General features: G+C 47.3%; 1 protein-coding gene across 1 annotated transcript in view; it reads right to left on the bottom strand.

Moving 5' to 3' along the window:
* Positions 1 to 17,053, bottom strand: part of SCARF2 (scavenger receptor class F member 2) — a 435,907-nt gene that overhangs the window by 270,020 nt on the left and 148,834 nt on the right. The window contains exon 3 of the mRNA XM_063913161.1: positions 12,863 to 12,964. Coding sequence (XP_063769231.1) covers positions 12,863 to 12,964 — 102 coding nt within the window. The remainder of the gene's footprint in view (positions 1 to 12,862; positions 12,965 to 17,053) is intronic.

The following is a 17,053-nucleotide window of genomic DNA, read 5'->3' as shown; positions in this document are numbered from 1 at the left end:
GAGGAATCCCAGAACTACGTTGAGATCCCACAGTGCCACTGGAGGCACAAAAGGGGGTTGTATATGCAATACTCCCTTGACAAACTTCTGGACTTCAGGAACTGAAGCCAATTCTTTCTGGAAGAAAAATCGACAGGGCCGAAATTTGAACCTTAATGGACCCCAATTTGAGGCCCATGGACACTCCTGTTTGCAGGAAATGCAGGAATCGACCGAGTTGAAATTTCTTCGTGGGGCCTTCCTGGCCTCACACCACGCAACATATTTTCGCCACATGTGGTGATAATGTTGTGCGGTCACCTCCTTTCTGGCTTTGACCAGGGTAGGAATGACCTCTTCCTGAATGCCTTTTCCCTTAGGATCCGGCGTTCCACCGCCATGCCGTCAAACGCAGCTGCGGTAAGTCTTGGAACAGACATGGTACTTGCTGAAACAAGTCCCTTCTTAGCGGCAGAGGCCATAAGTCCTCTGTGAGCATCTCTTGAAGTTCCGGGTACCAAGTCCTTCTTGGCCAATCCGGAGCCATGAGTATAGTTCTTACTCCTCTACGTCTTATAATTCTCAGTACCTTAGGTATGAAAAGCAGAGGATGGAACACATACACCGACTGGTACACCCACGGTGTTACCAGAACGTCCACAGCTATTGCCTGAGGGTCTCTTAACCTGGCGCAATACCTGTCCCGTTTTTTGTTCAGACGGGACGCCATCATGTCCACCTTTGGTAATTCCCAACGGTTTACAATCATGTGGAAAACTTCCCCATGAAGTTCCCACTCTGCCGGGTGGAGGTCGTGCCTACTGAGGAAGTCTGCTTCCCAGTTTCCATTCCCGGAATGAAACACTGCTGACAGTGCTATCACATGATTTTCCGCCCAGCGAAAAGTCCTTGCAGTTTTTGCCACTGCCCTCCTGCTTCTTGTGCCGCCCTGTCTATTTACGTGGGCGACTGCCGTGATGTTTTATCCCACTGGATCAATACCGGCTGACCTTGAAGCAGAGGTCTTTCTAAGCTTAGAGCATTATAAATTTACCCTTAGCTATATTTATGTGGAGAAAAGTCTCCAGACTTGATCACACTCCCTGGAAATTTTTTCCTTGTGTGACTGCTCCCCAGCCTCTCGGGCTGGCCTCCGTGGTCACCAACATCCAAAACTGAATGCCGAATCTGCGGCCCTCTAGAAGATGAGCACTCTGTAACCACCACAGGAGAGACACCCTTGTCCTTGGATATAGGGTTATCCGCTGATGCATCTGAAGATGCGATCCGGACCATTTGTCCAGCAGATCCCACTGAAAAGTTCTTGCATGAAATCTGCCGACTGGAATTGCTTCGAAGGAAGTCACCATTTTTTTACCATGGCCCTTGTGCAATGATGCACTGATTTTAGGAGGTTCCTGACTAGCTCGGATAACTCCCTGGCTTTCTCTTCCCGGAGAAACACCTTTTTCTGGACTGTGTCCAGAATCATCCCTAAGCACAGGAGACTTGTTGTCGGGATCAGCTGCGATTTTGGAATATTTAGAATCCACCCCTGCTGTTGTAACAGTATCCGAGATAGTGCTACTCCGACCTCCAACTGTTCCCTGGACTTTGCCCTTATCAGGAGATCGTCCAAGTAAGGGATAATTAAGACGCCTTTTCTTCGAAGAAGAACCATCATTTCGGCCATTACCTTGGTAAAGACCCGGGGTGCCGTGGACAATCCAAACGGCAGCGTCTGAAACTGATAGTGACAGTTCTGTACCACGAACCTGAGGTACCCTTAGTGATAAGGGCAAATTTGGGACATGGAGGTAAGCATCCCTGATGTCTCGGGACACCATATAGTCCCCTTCTTCCCGGTTCGTTATCACTGCTCTGAGTGACTCCATCTTGATTTGAACCTTTGTAAGTGTTCAAATTTTTTTAGATTTAGAATAGGTCTCACCTAGCCTTCTGGCTTCAGTACCACAATATAGTGTGGAATAATACCCCTTTTCTTGTTGTAGGAGGGGTAATTTAATTATCACCTGCTGGGAATACAGCTCGTGAATTGTTTCCCATACTGCCTCCTTGTCGGAGGGAGACCTTGGTAAAGCAGACTTCAGGAGCCTGCGCAGGGGAAACGTCTCGACATTCCAATCTGTACCCCTGGGATACTACTTGTAGGATCCAGGGGTCCTGTACGGTCTCAGCGTCATGCTGAGAGCTTGTCAGAAGCGGTGGAACGCTTCTGTTCCTGGGAATGGGCTGCCTGCTGCAGTCTTCTTCCCTTTCCTCTATCCCTGGGCAGATATGACTCTTATAGGGACGAAAGGACTGAAGCTGAAAAGACGGTGTCTTTTTCTGCAGAGATGTGACTTAGGGTAAAAACGGTGGATTTTCCAGCAGTTGCCGTGGCCACCAGGTCCGATTGACCGACCCCAAATAACTCCTCTTCCTTTATACGGCAATACACCTTTGTGCCGTTTGGAATCTGCATCACCTGACCACTGTCGTGTCCATAAACATCTTCTGGCAGATATGGACATCGCACTTACTCTTGATGCCAGAGTGCAAATATCCCTCTGTGCATCTCGCATATATAGAAATGCATCCTTAAATGCTCTATAGTCAATAAAATACTGTCCCTGTCAAGGGTATCAATATTTTTAGTCAGGGAATCCGACCAAGCCACCCCAGCTCTGCACATCCAGGCTGAGGCGATCGCTGGTCGCAGTATAACACCAGTATGTGTGTATATACTTTTTATGATATTTTCCAGCCTCCTGTCAGCTGGCTCCTTGAGGACGGCCCTATCTATAGACGGTACCGCCACTTGTTCTGATAAGCGTGTGAGCGCCTTATCCACCCTAAGGGGTGTTTCCCAACGCGCCCTAACTTCTGGCGGGAAAGGGTATACCGCCCATATTTTCTATCGGGGGGAACCCACGCATCATCACACACTTCATTTAATTTATCTGATTCAGGAAAAACTACGGTAGTTTTTTCACATCCCACATAATACCCTCTTTTGTGGTACTTGTAGTATCAGAAATATGTAACACCTCCTTCATTGCCCTTAACGTGTGGCCCTAATAAGGAATACGTTTGTTTATTCACCGTCGACACTGGATTCAGTGTCCCTGTCTGTGTCTGTGTCGACCGACTAAAGTAAACGGGCGTTTTAAAAACCCCTGACGGTGTTTTTGAGACGTCTGGACCGGTACTAATTGTTTGTCGGCCGTCTCATGTCGTCAACCGACCTTGGCGCGTGTTGACATTATCACGTAATTCCCTAAATAAGCCATCCATTCCGGTGTCGACTCCCTAGAGAGTGACATCACCATTACAGGCAATTGCTCCGCCTCCTCACCAACATCGTCCTCATACATGTCGACACACACGTACCGACACACAGCACACACACAGGGAATGCTCTGATAGAGGACAGGACCTACTAGCCCTTTGGAGAGACAGAGGGAGAGTTTGCCAGCACACACCAAAAACGCTATAATTATATAGGGACAACCTTATATAAGTGTTTTCCCTTATAGCATCTTTTTTATATATTTCTAACGCCAAATTAGTGCCCCCCCCTCTCTGTTTTAACCCTGTTTCTGTAGTGCAGTGCAGGGGAGAGCCTGGGAGCCTTCCCTCCAGCCTTTCTGTGAGGGAAAATGGCGCTGTGTGCTGAGGAGATAGGCCCCGCCCCTTTTTCGGCGGCCTCGTCTCCCGCTCTTAACGGATTCTGGCAGGGGTTAAATATCTCCATATAGCCCCCGGAGGCTATATGTGAGGTATTTTTAGCCAAAAATAGGTTTTCATTGCCTCCCAGGGCGCCCCCCTCCCAGCGCCCTGCACCCTCAGTGACTGCCGTGTGAAGTGTGCTGAGAGGAAATGGCGCACAGCTGCAGTGCTGTGCGCTACCTTAAGAAGACTGAGGAGTCTTCATGCCGCCGATTTTGGACCTTCTTCTTGTTTCAGCATCTGCAAGGGGGCCGGCGGCGAGGCTCCGGTGACCATCCAGGCTGTACCTGTGATCGTCCCTCTGGAGCTAATGTCCAGTAGCCAAAGAAGCCAATCCATCCTGCACGCAGGTGAGTTCACTTCTTCTCCCCTAAGTCCCTCGTTGCAGTGATCCTGTTGCCAGCAGGACTCACTGTAAAATAAAAAACCTAAGCTAAACTTTTCTAAGCAGCTCTAAAGGAGAGCCACCTAGATTGCACCCTTCTCGGCCGGGCACAAAAATCTAACTGAGGCTTGGAGGAGGGTCATAGGGGGAGGAGCCAGTGCACACCACCTGATCCTAAAGCTTTACTTTTTGTGCCCTGTCTCCTGCGGAGCCGCTATTCCCCATGGTCCTTTCAGGAACCCCAGCATCCACTAGGACGATAGAGAAAATACAGTTCCGTATTGCCCACCAGACACCAGAAGCTACCTACTGTTCTTGACGTCCCTATTTCTGTTGCATAAATTACAATAAAACCTACCCCTTAAGCTTGGTTCCTAGTGTCATCCTTAACTCACATCTGATCTTTGTTCTTCATATCTAATCCGAATCCAAATACTGTTAGATACATCTAAGAATTGTTTGCAGAACACACACAAATGTCAGACATCACATAAGGAAATTCATGCACTAATTATAACCTGTATTGGCTACTGCAATACCCTCTTTATTGGTCTTCTCCTAACCAGACATTCACCCCTACAATCTATTTTGAATACATAAACTGATTTTCTTTGCACACAGTTCTTCTACATATAGACATAAACAAACCTGCACCAGCGTATGCCCAACTCAAACACTCTGCTCTGTGCAAGATCTGTGTCTGTCACCCACGCTCATTACCTGCTCTCATTCTCAGTTACAGGACCTTTTTCAGACTATACCCACTCTTCGGAATGTCTTCAATCCTTCAAGTGTTCCTAAAAAGACACCTCTTCAGGCATGCTTATCAATTCTCAAACTACCCGCTTGACCACCCTAAGCTATTCTACTCCACTACAGCAGTTGAGATGTTAATACATACATACCATACTTGGCATTATTGCATCCAACTTCGCCTCAGTAAGAGCCAAAGCATGAAGAACTAATAAGTGCCGCAATAATATATCTCCACGGCAGGACTGGCAAGTGTACATAGGGGCAGAATTAACAACCAGTAATATTCTTGTTTCCATTGGTTACTAATGTTAAATGGTGCTCAGCTGTCATCTATTTGAAAAATGACAGCTAGGAGCTGATTGGCTGGGGCACTATTTAACAAGAATATCATTGTTAAATCTGCCCTATATTGCCAACCTGAGATGGTGTTATGATTTTATCTCAATCTGTGAAAAGTTTTGCTTTTACTAAATAGCTTACAGACTGCAGTCCTCATAACAGTCTATAGGGACACAGTCAGGGCCGGCGCCACCATTAGGCAGCTTTAGGCAGCTGCCTAAGGGCGGTAGCACTTAAAGGGCGGCGCTGAGTTCAAAATAATTAGAGAAGTGAGTGTCGCTCACTTACCCCCGCCCTCCCGACCCGGTGACCGGGTAAAAGATCTGCTCCCTCCGCCGGGTCTACCAAGCAACGGAGACCACGGCACGGAGCTGCTGGACCCAGAGGAGGAGGCCGGGGGCGGGACCTTCACACAGCTGGCTCACTCTAATAGCCCAGCCGAGGGAAAAGGTGAGCAGCATCGTAGGGAACAGTGCAGGCGGCGGGTAACACACTGACCGCACCGCGCATCCATACATAGCTCCCTGACAACGACCGGCATCTGCCCCTGTGTGCTCCGTGTTCAGAGAGGAGTGAGCCGCATCCTCCCACACAGGGGCCTCTACGTGGTTGGGGTAGTAAGGTTAGGCTTCTTTGTGACACTGCATCGCCCTACCCTGTGTTGATTTTATATATATATATATATATATATATATATAGTGTATATATACTGTGTGTGTGTGTGTGTGTGTGTGTGTGTGTGTGTGTATATACATATATATATGTGTGTATGTATATATATATATATATATATATATATAGTGTATATATACTGTGTGTGTATGTGTATATATATATATATATATATATATATACACATACATTGCAGTTTAACTACCGTCTATACTGTGATTCATTACTGAGTGCCGCGGAATGACCATTACTATATATATATATATAGATATATCTATAGATATATATATATAGATATATATAGATATATGTATATATATATGTATGTATAGATATATGTACAGTATATATAAATGCAGTATATTCTTGTGCATCTCCATTACGAACAGCGGGGCTTGGGAGAACCAGTGTAGCGTTGTAGGATGGCTCCAGATTACTATTTGGAGGGAAGAGGTTAGGGTCAGGCTGCGGGTGGGGGGGTTAGGATTAGACTACGTGGGGTGTGAGGGTTAGTATGCACGGGTAGGAGGGTTAGGGATATTCTGTGGAGATGGGAGGGTTAGGGTTAGGCTGCGGGTAGGGGGAGTTAGGGTTAGGCTGCGGGGGGAGGAATGGTTAGGAGGGATAGGGTTCAGGGTTAGTTTACTTAATCAGTAAGAGTTGGGATTTTAATCTAGGGGATACCGCTGTCAGTATTTTGACAGCCAGCATCCCAATCGCTGGGATATTGTATGTAATCCATACGTATATTATATACTATATATATATATATATATATATATATATATATATATACAAACAGAGAACCCAGCACTCACCAAAGTAAACTCACTTATCCTCAACAATTCAATAAATAAATGATGGGGGTTTAGTTGGTGGATTGGCCAATGCACTGAAGCCTGTATACCGATTCAAGGTACCCCACCTTCATACAGGTCCTACACTATCACAGAGTCTTAAAACCTGACTACCACCCTGCTGCATCATCTGCCTGCTAGATGTAATGTGTACCTGCCACAGACTTTATGGCTTTTAAAGGCACACTAGTCACCTATTGCACTGGCTCAAAGATGATTGCTAAAGAACAGCTGAGACAGGTTCAGGATAATAAAGTCCACACAGGGGTGCATGAGAAAGCTAGTGGCCACGGTTAATAAGAGCTAACCATAGATTAACCCCTTCATATACACACAGAGTAAAAACCACAGCACTCACCGCACCAGAAGCGGGGCACAGCCATGCACTTACCACTCACAGGGTGGGGTGCATGTAACACTGCACTCTCCACCACAGAAGCGGGGTACATAGCTGTACTTACCACTCACAGGGCGGGGTGCATGAAGCCCATGACCACATCGCTCTAATAAATACAAACAGAGAACCCAGCACTCACCAAAGTAAACTCACTTATCCTCAACAATTCAATAAATAAATGATGGGGGTTTAGTTGGTGGATTGGCCAATGCACGGAAGCCTGTATACCGATTCAAGGTACCCCACCTTCATACAGGTCCTACACTATCACAGAGTCTTAAAACCTGACTACCACACTGCTGCATCATCTGCCTGCTAGATGTAATGTGTACCTGCCACAGACTTTATGGCTTTTAAAGGCACACTAGTCACCTATTGCACTGGCTCAAAGATGATTGCTAAAGAACAGCTGAGACAGGTTCAGGATAATAAAGTCCACACAGGGGTGACTAGTGTGCCTTTAAAAGCCATAAAGTCTGTGGCAGGTACACATTACATCTAGCAGGCAGATGATGCAGCAGTGTGGTAGTCAGGTTTTAAGACTCTGTGATAGTGTAGGACCTGTATGAAGGTGGGGTACCTTGAATCGGTATACAGGCTTCCGTGCATTGGCCAATCCACCAACTAAACCCCCATCATTTATTTATTGAATTGTTGAGGATAAGTGAGTTTACTTTGGTGAGTGCTGGGTTCTCTGTTTGTATTTATTAGAGCGATGTGGTCATGGGCTTCATGCACCCCGCCCTGTGAGTGGTAAGTACAGCTATGTACCCCGCTTCTGTGGTGGAGAGTGCAGTGTTACATGCACCCCACCCTGTGAGTGGTAAGTGCATGGCTGTGCCCCGCTTCTGGTGCGGTGAGTGCTGTGGTTTTTACTCTGTGTGTATATGAAGGGGTTAATCTATGGTTAGCTCTTATTAACCGTGGCCACTAGCTTTCTCATGCACCCCTGTGTGGACTTTATTATCCTGAACCTGTCTCAGCTGTTCTTTAGCAATCATCTTTGAGCCAGTGCAATAGGTGACTAGTGTGCCTTTAAAAGCCATAAAGTCTGTGGCAGGTACACATTACATCTAGCAGGCAGATGATGCAGCAGTGTGGTAGTCAGGTTTTAAGACTCTGTGATAGTGTAGGACCTGTATGAAGGTGGGGTACCTTGAATCGGTATACAGGCTTCCGTGCATTGGCCAATCCACCAACTAAACCCCCATCATTTATTTATTGAATTGTTGAGGATAAGTGAGTTTACTTTGGTGAGTGCTGGGTTCTCTGTTTGTATTTATTAGAGCGATGTGGTCATGGGCTTCATGCACCCCGCCCTGTGAGTGGTAAGTACAGCTATGTACCCCGCTTCTGTGGTGGAGAGTGCAGTGTTACATGCACCCCACCCTGTGAGTGGTAAGTGCATGGCTGTGCCCCGCTTCTGGTGCGGTGAGTGCTGTGGTTTTTACTCTGTGTGTGTATGTATATATATATATATATATATATATATATATATATATATATATATACACACACACACCTCTCCCTCACTAATAATAACCCTTAACCCACACTGGGAAATCAGCCCTCATATCCTGTCGCTAATACCCTAAGCCAAATCTCGCAAAATTATCAGGTGGTGGCTATCAAACTTATGAAATCGCGTGTCTGCATGGGGGGTCGGGGGGTTTGGCACTGACTATTTGCCTAGGGTGCTGAGGAACCTTGCACCAGCCCTGGACACAGTCAATAAAGAGAACAAAAGGATTGCATGAGAAATCAATGATTTCTCTGCAGTAACTCTTCTGATGATGGCAGGAAGCAGTGTAACGCCTTTTTCTGCAGGAAACTCTAAAGGGATTTGCACTGCTTGATAAATAGACTCTACAATCAAGGGCTTAGCTACAATAAATTCATAGTGGCATAACAAACTTTTGCCTTGGGGCCTACAAATATCTACTGATACCTCTGGACCTGCTCATTGTAATGTGGTATAAATTGAACTGGATGGCATTATAATGTTACATAATATGACCTAGGGCACTGTAATGTGGCACAATATGAAGTGGAGGCACTATAGTGTGGTATGATATGAACTGTTGGCAGTACTGTAATCTGGCATAATATGAACTGAGGACATTGTATGTCATAATGTGAATTGGGGGTAGTGTGTTGCATAATGTGTACTGGCAGCCTTACAATGTGACACACTGTACTGTGAACTAGGGCACTACTATGGTTTATTACATAGACTAGGCCATTACTATGGGACATCACATAACATTAACTAATGTACTGCTATGGTTTAGAAAATGAACTAGGGCACTGTTGTGGGGCATACAATTAGCAACTGATGCAGAAAGGTGTCTCTCTAGCAGCATTGGGACAGGAGCCCCTTCAAAAGGTTGCTATGGGGCCCAGAAAGTTCTGGGTATGCCCCTGTCTACAGTGATTGCAGTGCAGTAAGAAAGATAGTTCAAAAATATAAGTGCAGCATGATAGAAAAACTGGTGGCAACAGTGCGAAGTTGGCAGAGGATACTGTATGAAAGATGTAGGCTATTCACAGAAAGGAGTTGGGGGGACCCTTTCACACCAAGCTGCGACCTAGTTTAACCTGGAAATAATCCAGGTTGAAATGGCACTGTGAAAGAGGTATAAATTATGTAAGAAGGTACAGCATTTATGAGATTTTGAACCGGGTCCTGGAGAATATTGTGGTTGGAGACCACCATAGAGACTAAATTCATGGTAGAGATGAGCCCCGAACTTCACGTCACAAGCCCAGATCCGAGCCCGGCTCAGGTTTTCCCGCTTGACTCGGAAACCAGAACGAGGCAAAACGTCATCATCTCGCTATCGGATTCTCGCGGGGTTTGGATTCCATATAAGGAGCCGCGCATACCCGCCATTTTCACTCCGGCATTGGAGTGTGTAGAGAGAGGATGTGTCTCCGTCCTCAGTGGTAGTGTCTTGTGCTGCATCTGTCCAGTCACAGTGGTTGTGTCCTCTGCTGCCATATGTCCAGTGCTGCTGTATAAGTCCAGTCCAGTGGTGCTGTGTTGTGCTGCATCAGACCAGTGGTGGTGTGTTGTGCTGCATCAGTCCAGTCATAGTGGTGGTGTCCTCTGCTGCCATATGTCCAGTGTTGCTGTATAAGTCCAGTCCAGTGGTGCTGTGTTGTGCTGCATCAGTGCAAAGGTGCTGTGTTGTGCTGCATCAGTCCAGTCACAGTGGTGGTGTCCTCTGCTGCCATATGTCCAGTGCTGCTGTATAAGTCCAGTCCATTGCAGTGGTGCTGTGTTGTCCTGCATCAGTCCAGTGGTGGTGTCCCTGTGCTGCTGTATATGTCCAGTGATACTGCCATATATGTCCAGTAATACTGCCGTATATGTCCATTGAGACTGCCGTATATGTCCAGCGGTACTGCCATATAAATCCAGTGATCCTGCCGTATAATTCCAGTGGTACTGGCGAATAAGTCCAGTGATCCTGCCGTATAATTCCAGTGGTACTGGTGTATAAATCCAGTCCAGTGATACTGCCGTATATGTCCATTGATACTGCCGTATATGTTCAGCGGTACTAGCGTATAAGTCCATTGATCCTACCATATCATTCCAGTGGTACTGGTGTATATGTCCAGTATCAATGGACTTATACGGCAGTATCACTGGACATATATATGTCCAGTGATACTGCCGTATAAGTCCATTGATACTGTCGTATATGTCCAGCGGTACTGCCGTATAAATCCAGTGATCCTGCCGTATAATTCCAGTGATCCTGTCATATAATTCCAGTGGTACTGGCGTATATGTCCAGTGATACTGCCGTATATGTCCAGTGATACTGCCGTATATATCCAGCAGTCCTGCCGTATAAATCCAGTGATCCTGCCGTATAATTCCAGTGATCCTGCCATATAATTCCAGTGGTACTGGCGTATAAATCCAGGGATCCTACCGTATAATTCCAGTGGTACTGGTGTAAAAGTCCAGTCCAGTGATACTGCCATATATATGTCCAGTGATACTGCCGTATATGTCCATTGATACTGCCGTATATGTCCAGCGGTACTGCCGTATAAATCCAGTGATCCTGCCATATAATTCTAGTGATCCTGCCATATAATTCCAGTGGTACTGGCATATAAATCCAGTGATCCTGCCATATAATTCCAGTGGTACTGGCGTGTAAGTCCAGTCCAGTGATACTGCCGAATATGTCCAGTGATACTGCCGTATATGTCCATTGATACTGCGGTACATGTCCAGCGGTTCTGCCGTATAAATCCTGTGATCCTGCCGTATAATTCCAGTGGTACTGGCGTATATGTCCAGTGATAGTGCCGTATATGTCCATTGATACTGCCGTATATGTCCAGCGGTACTACCGTATAAATCCAGTGATCCTGCAGTATAATTCCAGTGGTACTGGTGTACAAATCCAGTGATCCTGCCGTATAATTTCAGTGGTACTGGCGTATAAGTCCAGTCCAGTGATACTGCCGTATATGTCCAGCGGTACTGTTGTGTAAATCCAGTGATCCTGCCGTATAATTCCAGTGATCCTGCCATATAATTCCAGTGATACTGCTGTATATGTCGAGTGGTACTGCCGTATAAATCCAGTGATACTGCCGTATATGTCCAGTGGTACTGCCATATAATTCCAGTGATACTGCCGTATATATATACCCTGTTGCAAAGCGGATTACTGTGGCCATAACAACTATGTTCATGTTAGACATGCGTCCAATATCCACCATTAGTGCAGTGGGACTGCAGTGCCAACCCTAGATGGGCCAGGTGTTTGTGCCGCACACTTGTGTCGCTTAGCTTAGTCACACAGCAACCTTGGTGTACCTTCTTTTCATCTTTGCATCATGTGCTGTTTGGGGCATGGTTTTTTAAAGTGCCATCCTGTCTGACACTGCCGTATAAGTCCAGGGGTACTGCTGTATTAGTCCAGGGGTACTGCCGTATAAGTCCACCAATTGCAGAATTTTTGAAAAATGACAGGGGCGTTCAGGAGATGCTGTCAGTGGACTGAAAAATTGCAGCCCACTTTTGACATTCAGCCACTGCATGCCACTACTAGATGGGCCAGGTGGTTGTGTCGCTTAGTTTAGTCATACAGCAACCTCGGTGCACTTCTTTTTCTTCTTTGCATCATGTGCTGTTTGGGGACTAGTTTTTTTAAAGTGCCATCCTGTCTGACACTGCAGTGCCACTCCTAGATGGGCCAAGTGTTTGTGTCGCTTATCTTAGTCATACAGCTACCTCATTGCACCTCTTTTACATCTTTGCGTGATGTGATGTTTGGGGCCTTTTTTCATATCTGCCATCCTGTCTGACACTGCAGTGCCACTCCTAGATGGGCCAGGTGTTTGTGTCGAACACTTGGGTCACTTAGCTGAGTCATACAGCCACCTCAGTGCAACATTCTGGCCTAAAAACAATATTGTGAGGTGTTCAGAATAGACTGAAAATGAGTGGAAATTAATGTTATTGAGGTTGTTTTGGCAAAACCAATCCAAAACCAAAACACGAGCAGGGAATTAAAACCAAAACCCAAAACACGAAAAGTTCCCGCCGCACATCTCTAGATTCATGGTGAACTGCAATTTCACCTTGGATTCGGCAAAATACTTTTAATTTAAATCTCTGAATGTAAAGGTGAAAGTTCACATTTTGCAATACATCCAGTAAGACCATGATGAGCAACCATATCATTGTACAAAGGAATGTGTAATACTTACTTGTTTCACAATTTGCACCAAAGTATCCATGACGACAGCGGCATTCATTCGGCCGCACACAGACCTCATTCTCTTTACAGGTGAAGTTGCCTTCACATACAGCTATGGAAATATAAACATGAAAATTCTATTATGAAGGTATTACAATATAAATGAAAGTGACTATTTAATGTTGAGTATGGCTGTTGTTCATGCACTAACAAGAGCCATACATAATTAATAAGAAACACAGTTCACAAAAAGCAGACAGATTTGTAGTGCTCTTGAGCTCGCTATGAACTGAGAAATGGATTACTGATTAATAGAACAGCTGTCCTCAACGTTAACATAGTTGACACATCTTATGGCCCAATGTAGTGGACTATGAACATATGGCTGCCAACCATATGAATGTGCTCAGTGATTAATCCTCATAGGTCTTGGTTGTTTACTCATACATATACATATCCGTTTATTTCTATCATTGTTTATACTGAAGAGTGTAAGCGATAGGCATATTTATTTGTGCTTATTAATTCTGCAAGGTTGTAGAATAATTTATTTTTCTCAGATATTTTCTATAAGCTATTTATGAGAACGCAGACAAAAGAAGGTTGGGCCACTTATTTATTCTGTAATTGTGTATTCCTTTTTTGTTTCTCCAGAAGAATTTGGCCTTGCGTGTCCCACATGGAATTCCCCTATGATTTTTTTTTATCCCACCCAGTATTTCCTTTTCATTTTATTCCACCCAGACTTCAACCTTATTATGCCCCAAACATGGCACAGAGCAGAAAGTATTGACGCTGTACACATATATGCATGCACAGTGCAGAAGGGGAAACAAGACTCAAAATGTGATGAGCACCTACAGTATATACCTATATATTCAGAAAAATGTACAGTCTAAAAAATACAGGGCAGAAAGGTGAAGCAACTGTAATACATGAAGATTGCACCTCTGTGGAAGACTGGCCACAAATAACATTGCAAATTCTACACGTGAAACATTGAGGCTCCTCAAACCTCTGTATATTTCCTCCTAGACAGAATTTTATATCACATTCATCACACCTTTGTTTATGTGTCCTCAAAGCATATGGCCTTAAAAAGGTCAGACTTCGCATCAGAGGGGGTGATTTGACCAACCAGCTCCTGCGTAGAGAGAGCGAGTGGATCTTTAAGCTTGGATCTCTTGCTCCACAAGGTCGAAATGAAAATATCAACTTTGGAGCATTTCTCTGATTAAAGACAATACATTCCTTCTCACAATTTTCCTTGCCACTCCACACCTTAATAAAGCACTCGGCCCCCATTTATTTACCATACCACGATCCCAAATTTCATGCACCATAATATCTGTTCCTAAAATGGATTACATCTCACCACAATCATACTTTCAATCATGCTGTATTACTATACTATAGTACAGGTGGCACAGTCTCTGCTGTTGCTATAATTCAGGTGGCACAGTCTCTTCTGTTACTACAATGCAGTTGGTGCAGACTTTATTCTTACTATATTACAGGTGGCGCAGTCTCTTCTGTTACTAAAGTGCAGCTGGTGCAGACTTCATTGTTACTATAGTACAGGTGGCACAGTCCCTGCTGTTACTATAATTCAGGTGGCGCAGACAGGGGCGTATCTATTGTTTGGTGAGGATGGCACTCGCCAGGGGCGCTGCCCAGCGGGGACGGTGCCACCCGCGATCAGTTTTGAATGTTATCAGTGCTTCTCTCTGCTCAGCTCAGCTGCTCTCTCAGAAACATCAGCGCTACAGCTGATTGAGAGAAAGGGGCAGCAGAGAGCACTGTCAGTGTATGCCAACAGGACAGTGAGAGAAGTCCAGCGAGGGGTGGAGGGGGGGGGGGCACCCGCGGGGGGGATGTCCGGGGGCCGGGGGCACTCGTTATCATACAATATACTGGATCAGATGCAGCATCGGACAGCCTGTGCTGTATAATCACAAAACACATGCTGCAGTGCAAGGATTGAGTTTTAACTATGTGTGCTCTGCCCCCCCACCCGTGGGTGCACTTGTGGATATGAAGGGGGGGGGGGGGGGGGTAGCAGGGCACACATGGCTAAAACTCAATCCTTGCAGCATGTATTTTGTGATTATACAGCACAGGCTGTCCAATGCTGCATCTGATCCAGTATATTGTATGGTAAAGAGTGGAGCAGCTCTTGCTGTAGGGTACACAGCAGCTCTGTACCTCAGGGGACCTCTCCTTCTTTGCTGGGCTGTAGAGGCTTTCTCCGTGCCACAGCAGCAGAAGATCACATGTCCAACAAGCTCCTCCCCTCCTTCCTGACAGAGGTAGAACAGAGCAGACTTTACAACAGCATCCATTGACCCCTCCCCCTCTCCTATCTCATCCCTTACATGACCAGTGGTGAGATGACTACTGGGCTATTGTAATAGTGACACAGGAGTGTCTAAAAACCTGGATCCTGGAGAGAACAAAAGTTTAAGGGGTGACAACAGCAGCAGCAGCAATATCTTTGAAGAAAGGTCCCCAGGGAATCAAGTGGGAGAAGTAGGAAAAGGTAAGTGATTATAATAGGGATCTGGTCAGCATACTGGCAGCTACAAACGCCCCAGCGGCCCCGGCACCCTCCCTCCTCCAGCCGCTGCCCTGTGTGGGGGGGAGGGGTGAAGCAGTTACTGGCACAGTTCCAGGAGTGTCCTCTATTCTGGCCTCACACTATCGTGCAGTGCCATGATCAGGGGCGGATTTACCGCTAGGCATCCTAGGCGTCCGCTTAGGGCCCCACGAGTGTCAGGGGGCCCGGCCACAACCACGGATGGGGCCCAGGAGCAGAGTACGGACACCACATGTGAAGCTGAGCCGGCCCCAGCAGGCTGTCAGCACATCCTGATTGGATTGCTGCCGCTGGGACCAGCACCAGCTCACGCCCTCTCCGCTGTCAGTCACAGTGTAGCCCTCCTCCGCTGCATAGCGGCACACGTGACTGAGCAGCACGAGAGTAGAGGAGCCCAGCGGAGAAATTGGTTCTATAAGAACTTGTAAGTGAGCCGGGGGGGGGGGGGGTGTCTGAAATCCGTGGCCGCGCCGCTGTACAGTGTCCCGGGGAGGGGGGGGGGGGAGAGAGGAGGTCTGAACCGCTGTACAGTGTCGGGGGAGGGGAGGGTCTGGTCTGAAGTCCAGCGCCACGCCGCAATACAGTGTCCGGGGGGTTTCTTGGGAGCTGGGATGGACTTGATGTCTAGCGCTGCAGCAGTAATATGAGGCCTGTAGTACAATGTGTCCGGGAGGGGGGGTGGGGGGGGTTTGGGGTCCGCTGTCAGTCACAGTGTAGCCCTCCTCTACTGCATAGTGGCACACGTGACAGCAGCATGGAGCTCAGCCCAGCGGAGAAATTTGTGGGCCCTTGAAGAAGCACAGTGTGGAGGGGGGGGAGAGAGGAGAGGAAGAGGACTACAGTGTGCGTGTGGGGGGGGGGAGGAGGAGGAGTACAGTGTGTGTGTGTGTGTGGGGGGGGGAGAGGAGGAGGAGTACAGTGTGTGTGTGTGTGGGGGGGGGAGGAGGAGTACAGTGTGCGTGTGGGGGGGGAGGAGGAGGAGTACAGTGTGTGCGGGGGGGGAGAGGAGGAGGAGTACAGTGTGTGTGGGGGGGGGGAGAGGAGGAGGAGTACAGTGTGTTTGGGTGGGGGGGGGGGGGAGGAGTACAGTGTGTGTGTGGGGGAGGAGGAGGAGTACAGTGTGCGTGTGGGGGGGGGAGGAGGAGGAGTACAGTGTGTGTGTGGGGGGGGAGAGGAGGAGGAGTACAGTGTGTGTGTGGGGGGGGAGGAGGAGTACAGTGTGCGTGTGGGGGGGGGAGGAGGAGGAGTACAGTGTGTGTGTGTGGGGGTGGAGGAGGAGTACAGTGTGCGTGTGGGGGGGGGAGGAGGAGGAGTACAGTGTGTGGTGGGGGGGAGAGGAGGAGTACAGTGTGTGTGTGTGGGGGGGGAGAGGAGGAGTAGTGTGTGTGGGGGGGGGGGAGGTGCTTGTGGTGGAAGTCTGAAGTCCAGCGCTGCAGTACAAAGTGCCTCGGGGGGGGGGGGGGGGGTTGGGGTCTGAACTACAGTGGCGCAGTACAGTGGGTTGGGGGGGAGGGGACGTGGGAATCTGAACTCCAGTGCTGCAGTACACTGTGTGTCCGTGGGGAGAAGGGAGGGGAGGGTGTCTGAACTCCAGCGCTGCAATAC

The sequence above is a fragment of the Pseudophryne corroboree genome, chromosome 1, assembly GCF_028390025.1.
Source record: "Pseudophryne corroboree isolate aPseCor3 chromosome 1, aPseCor3.hap2, whole genome shotgun sequence".
Taxonomy (NCBI): domain Eukaryota; kingdom Metazoa; phylum Chordata; class Amphibia; order Anura; family Myobatrachidae; genus Pseudophryne; species Pseudophryne corroboree.
The sequence above is the reverse complement of the archived record's forward strand: the minus strand, read 5'-3'. Positions and strand labels throughout refer to the sequence as shown.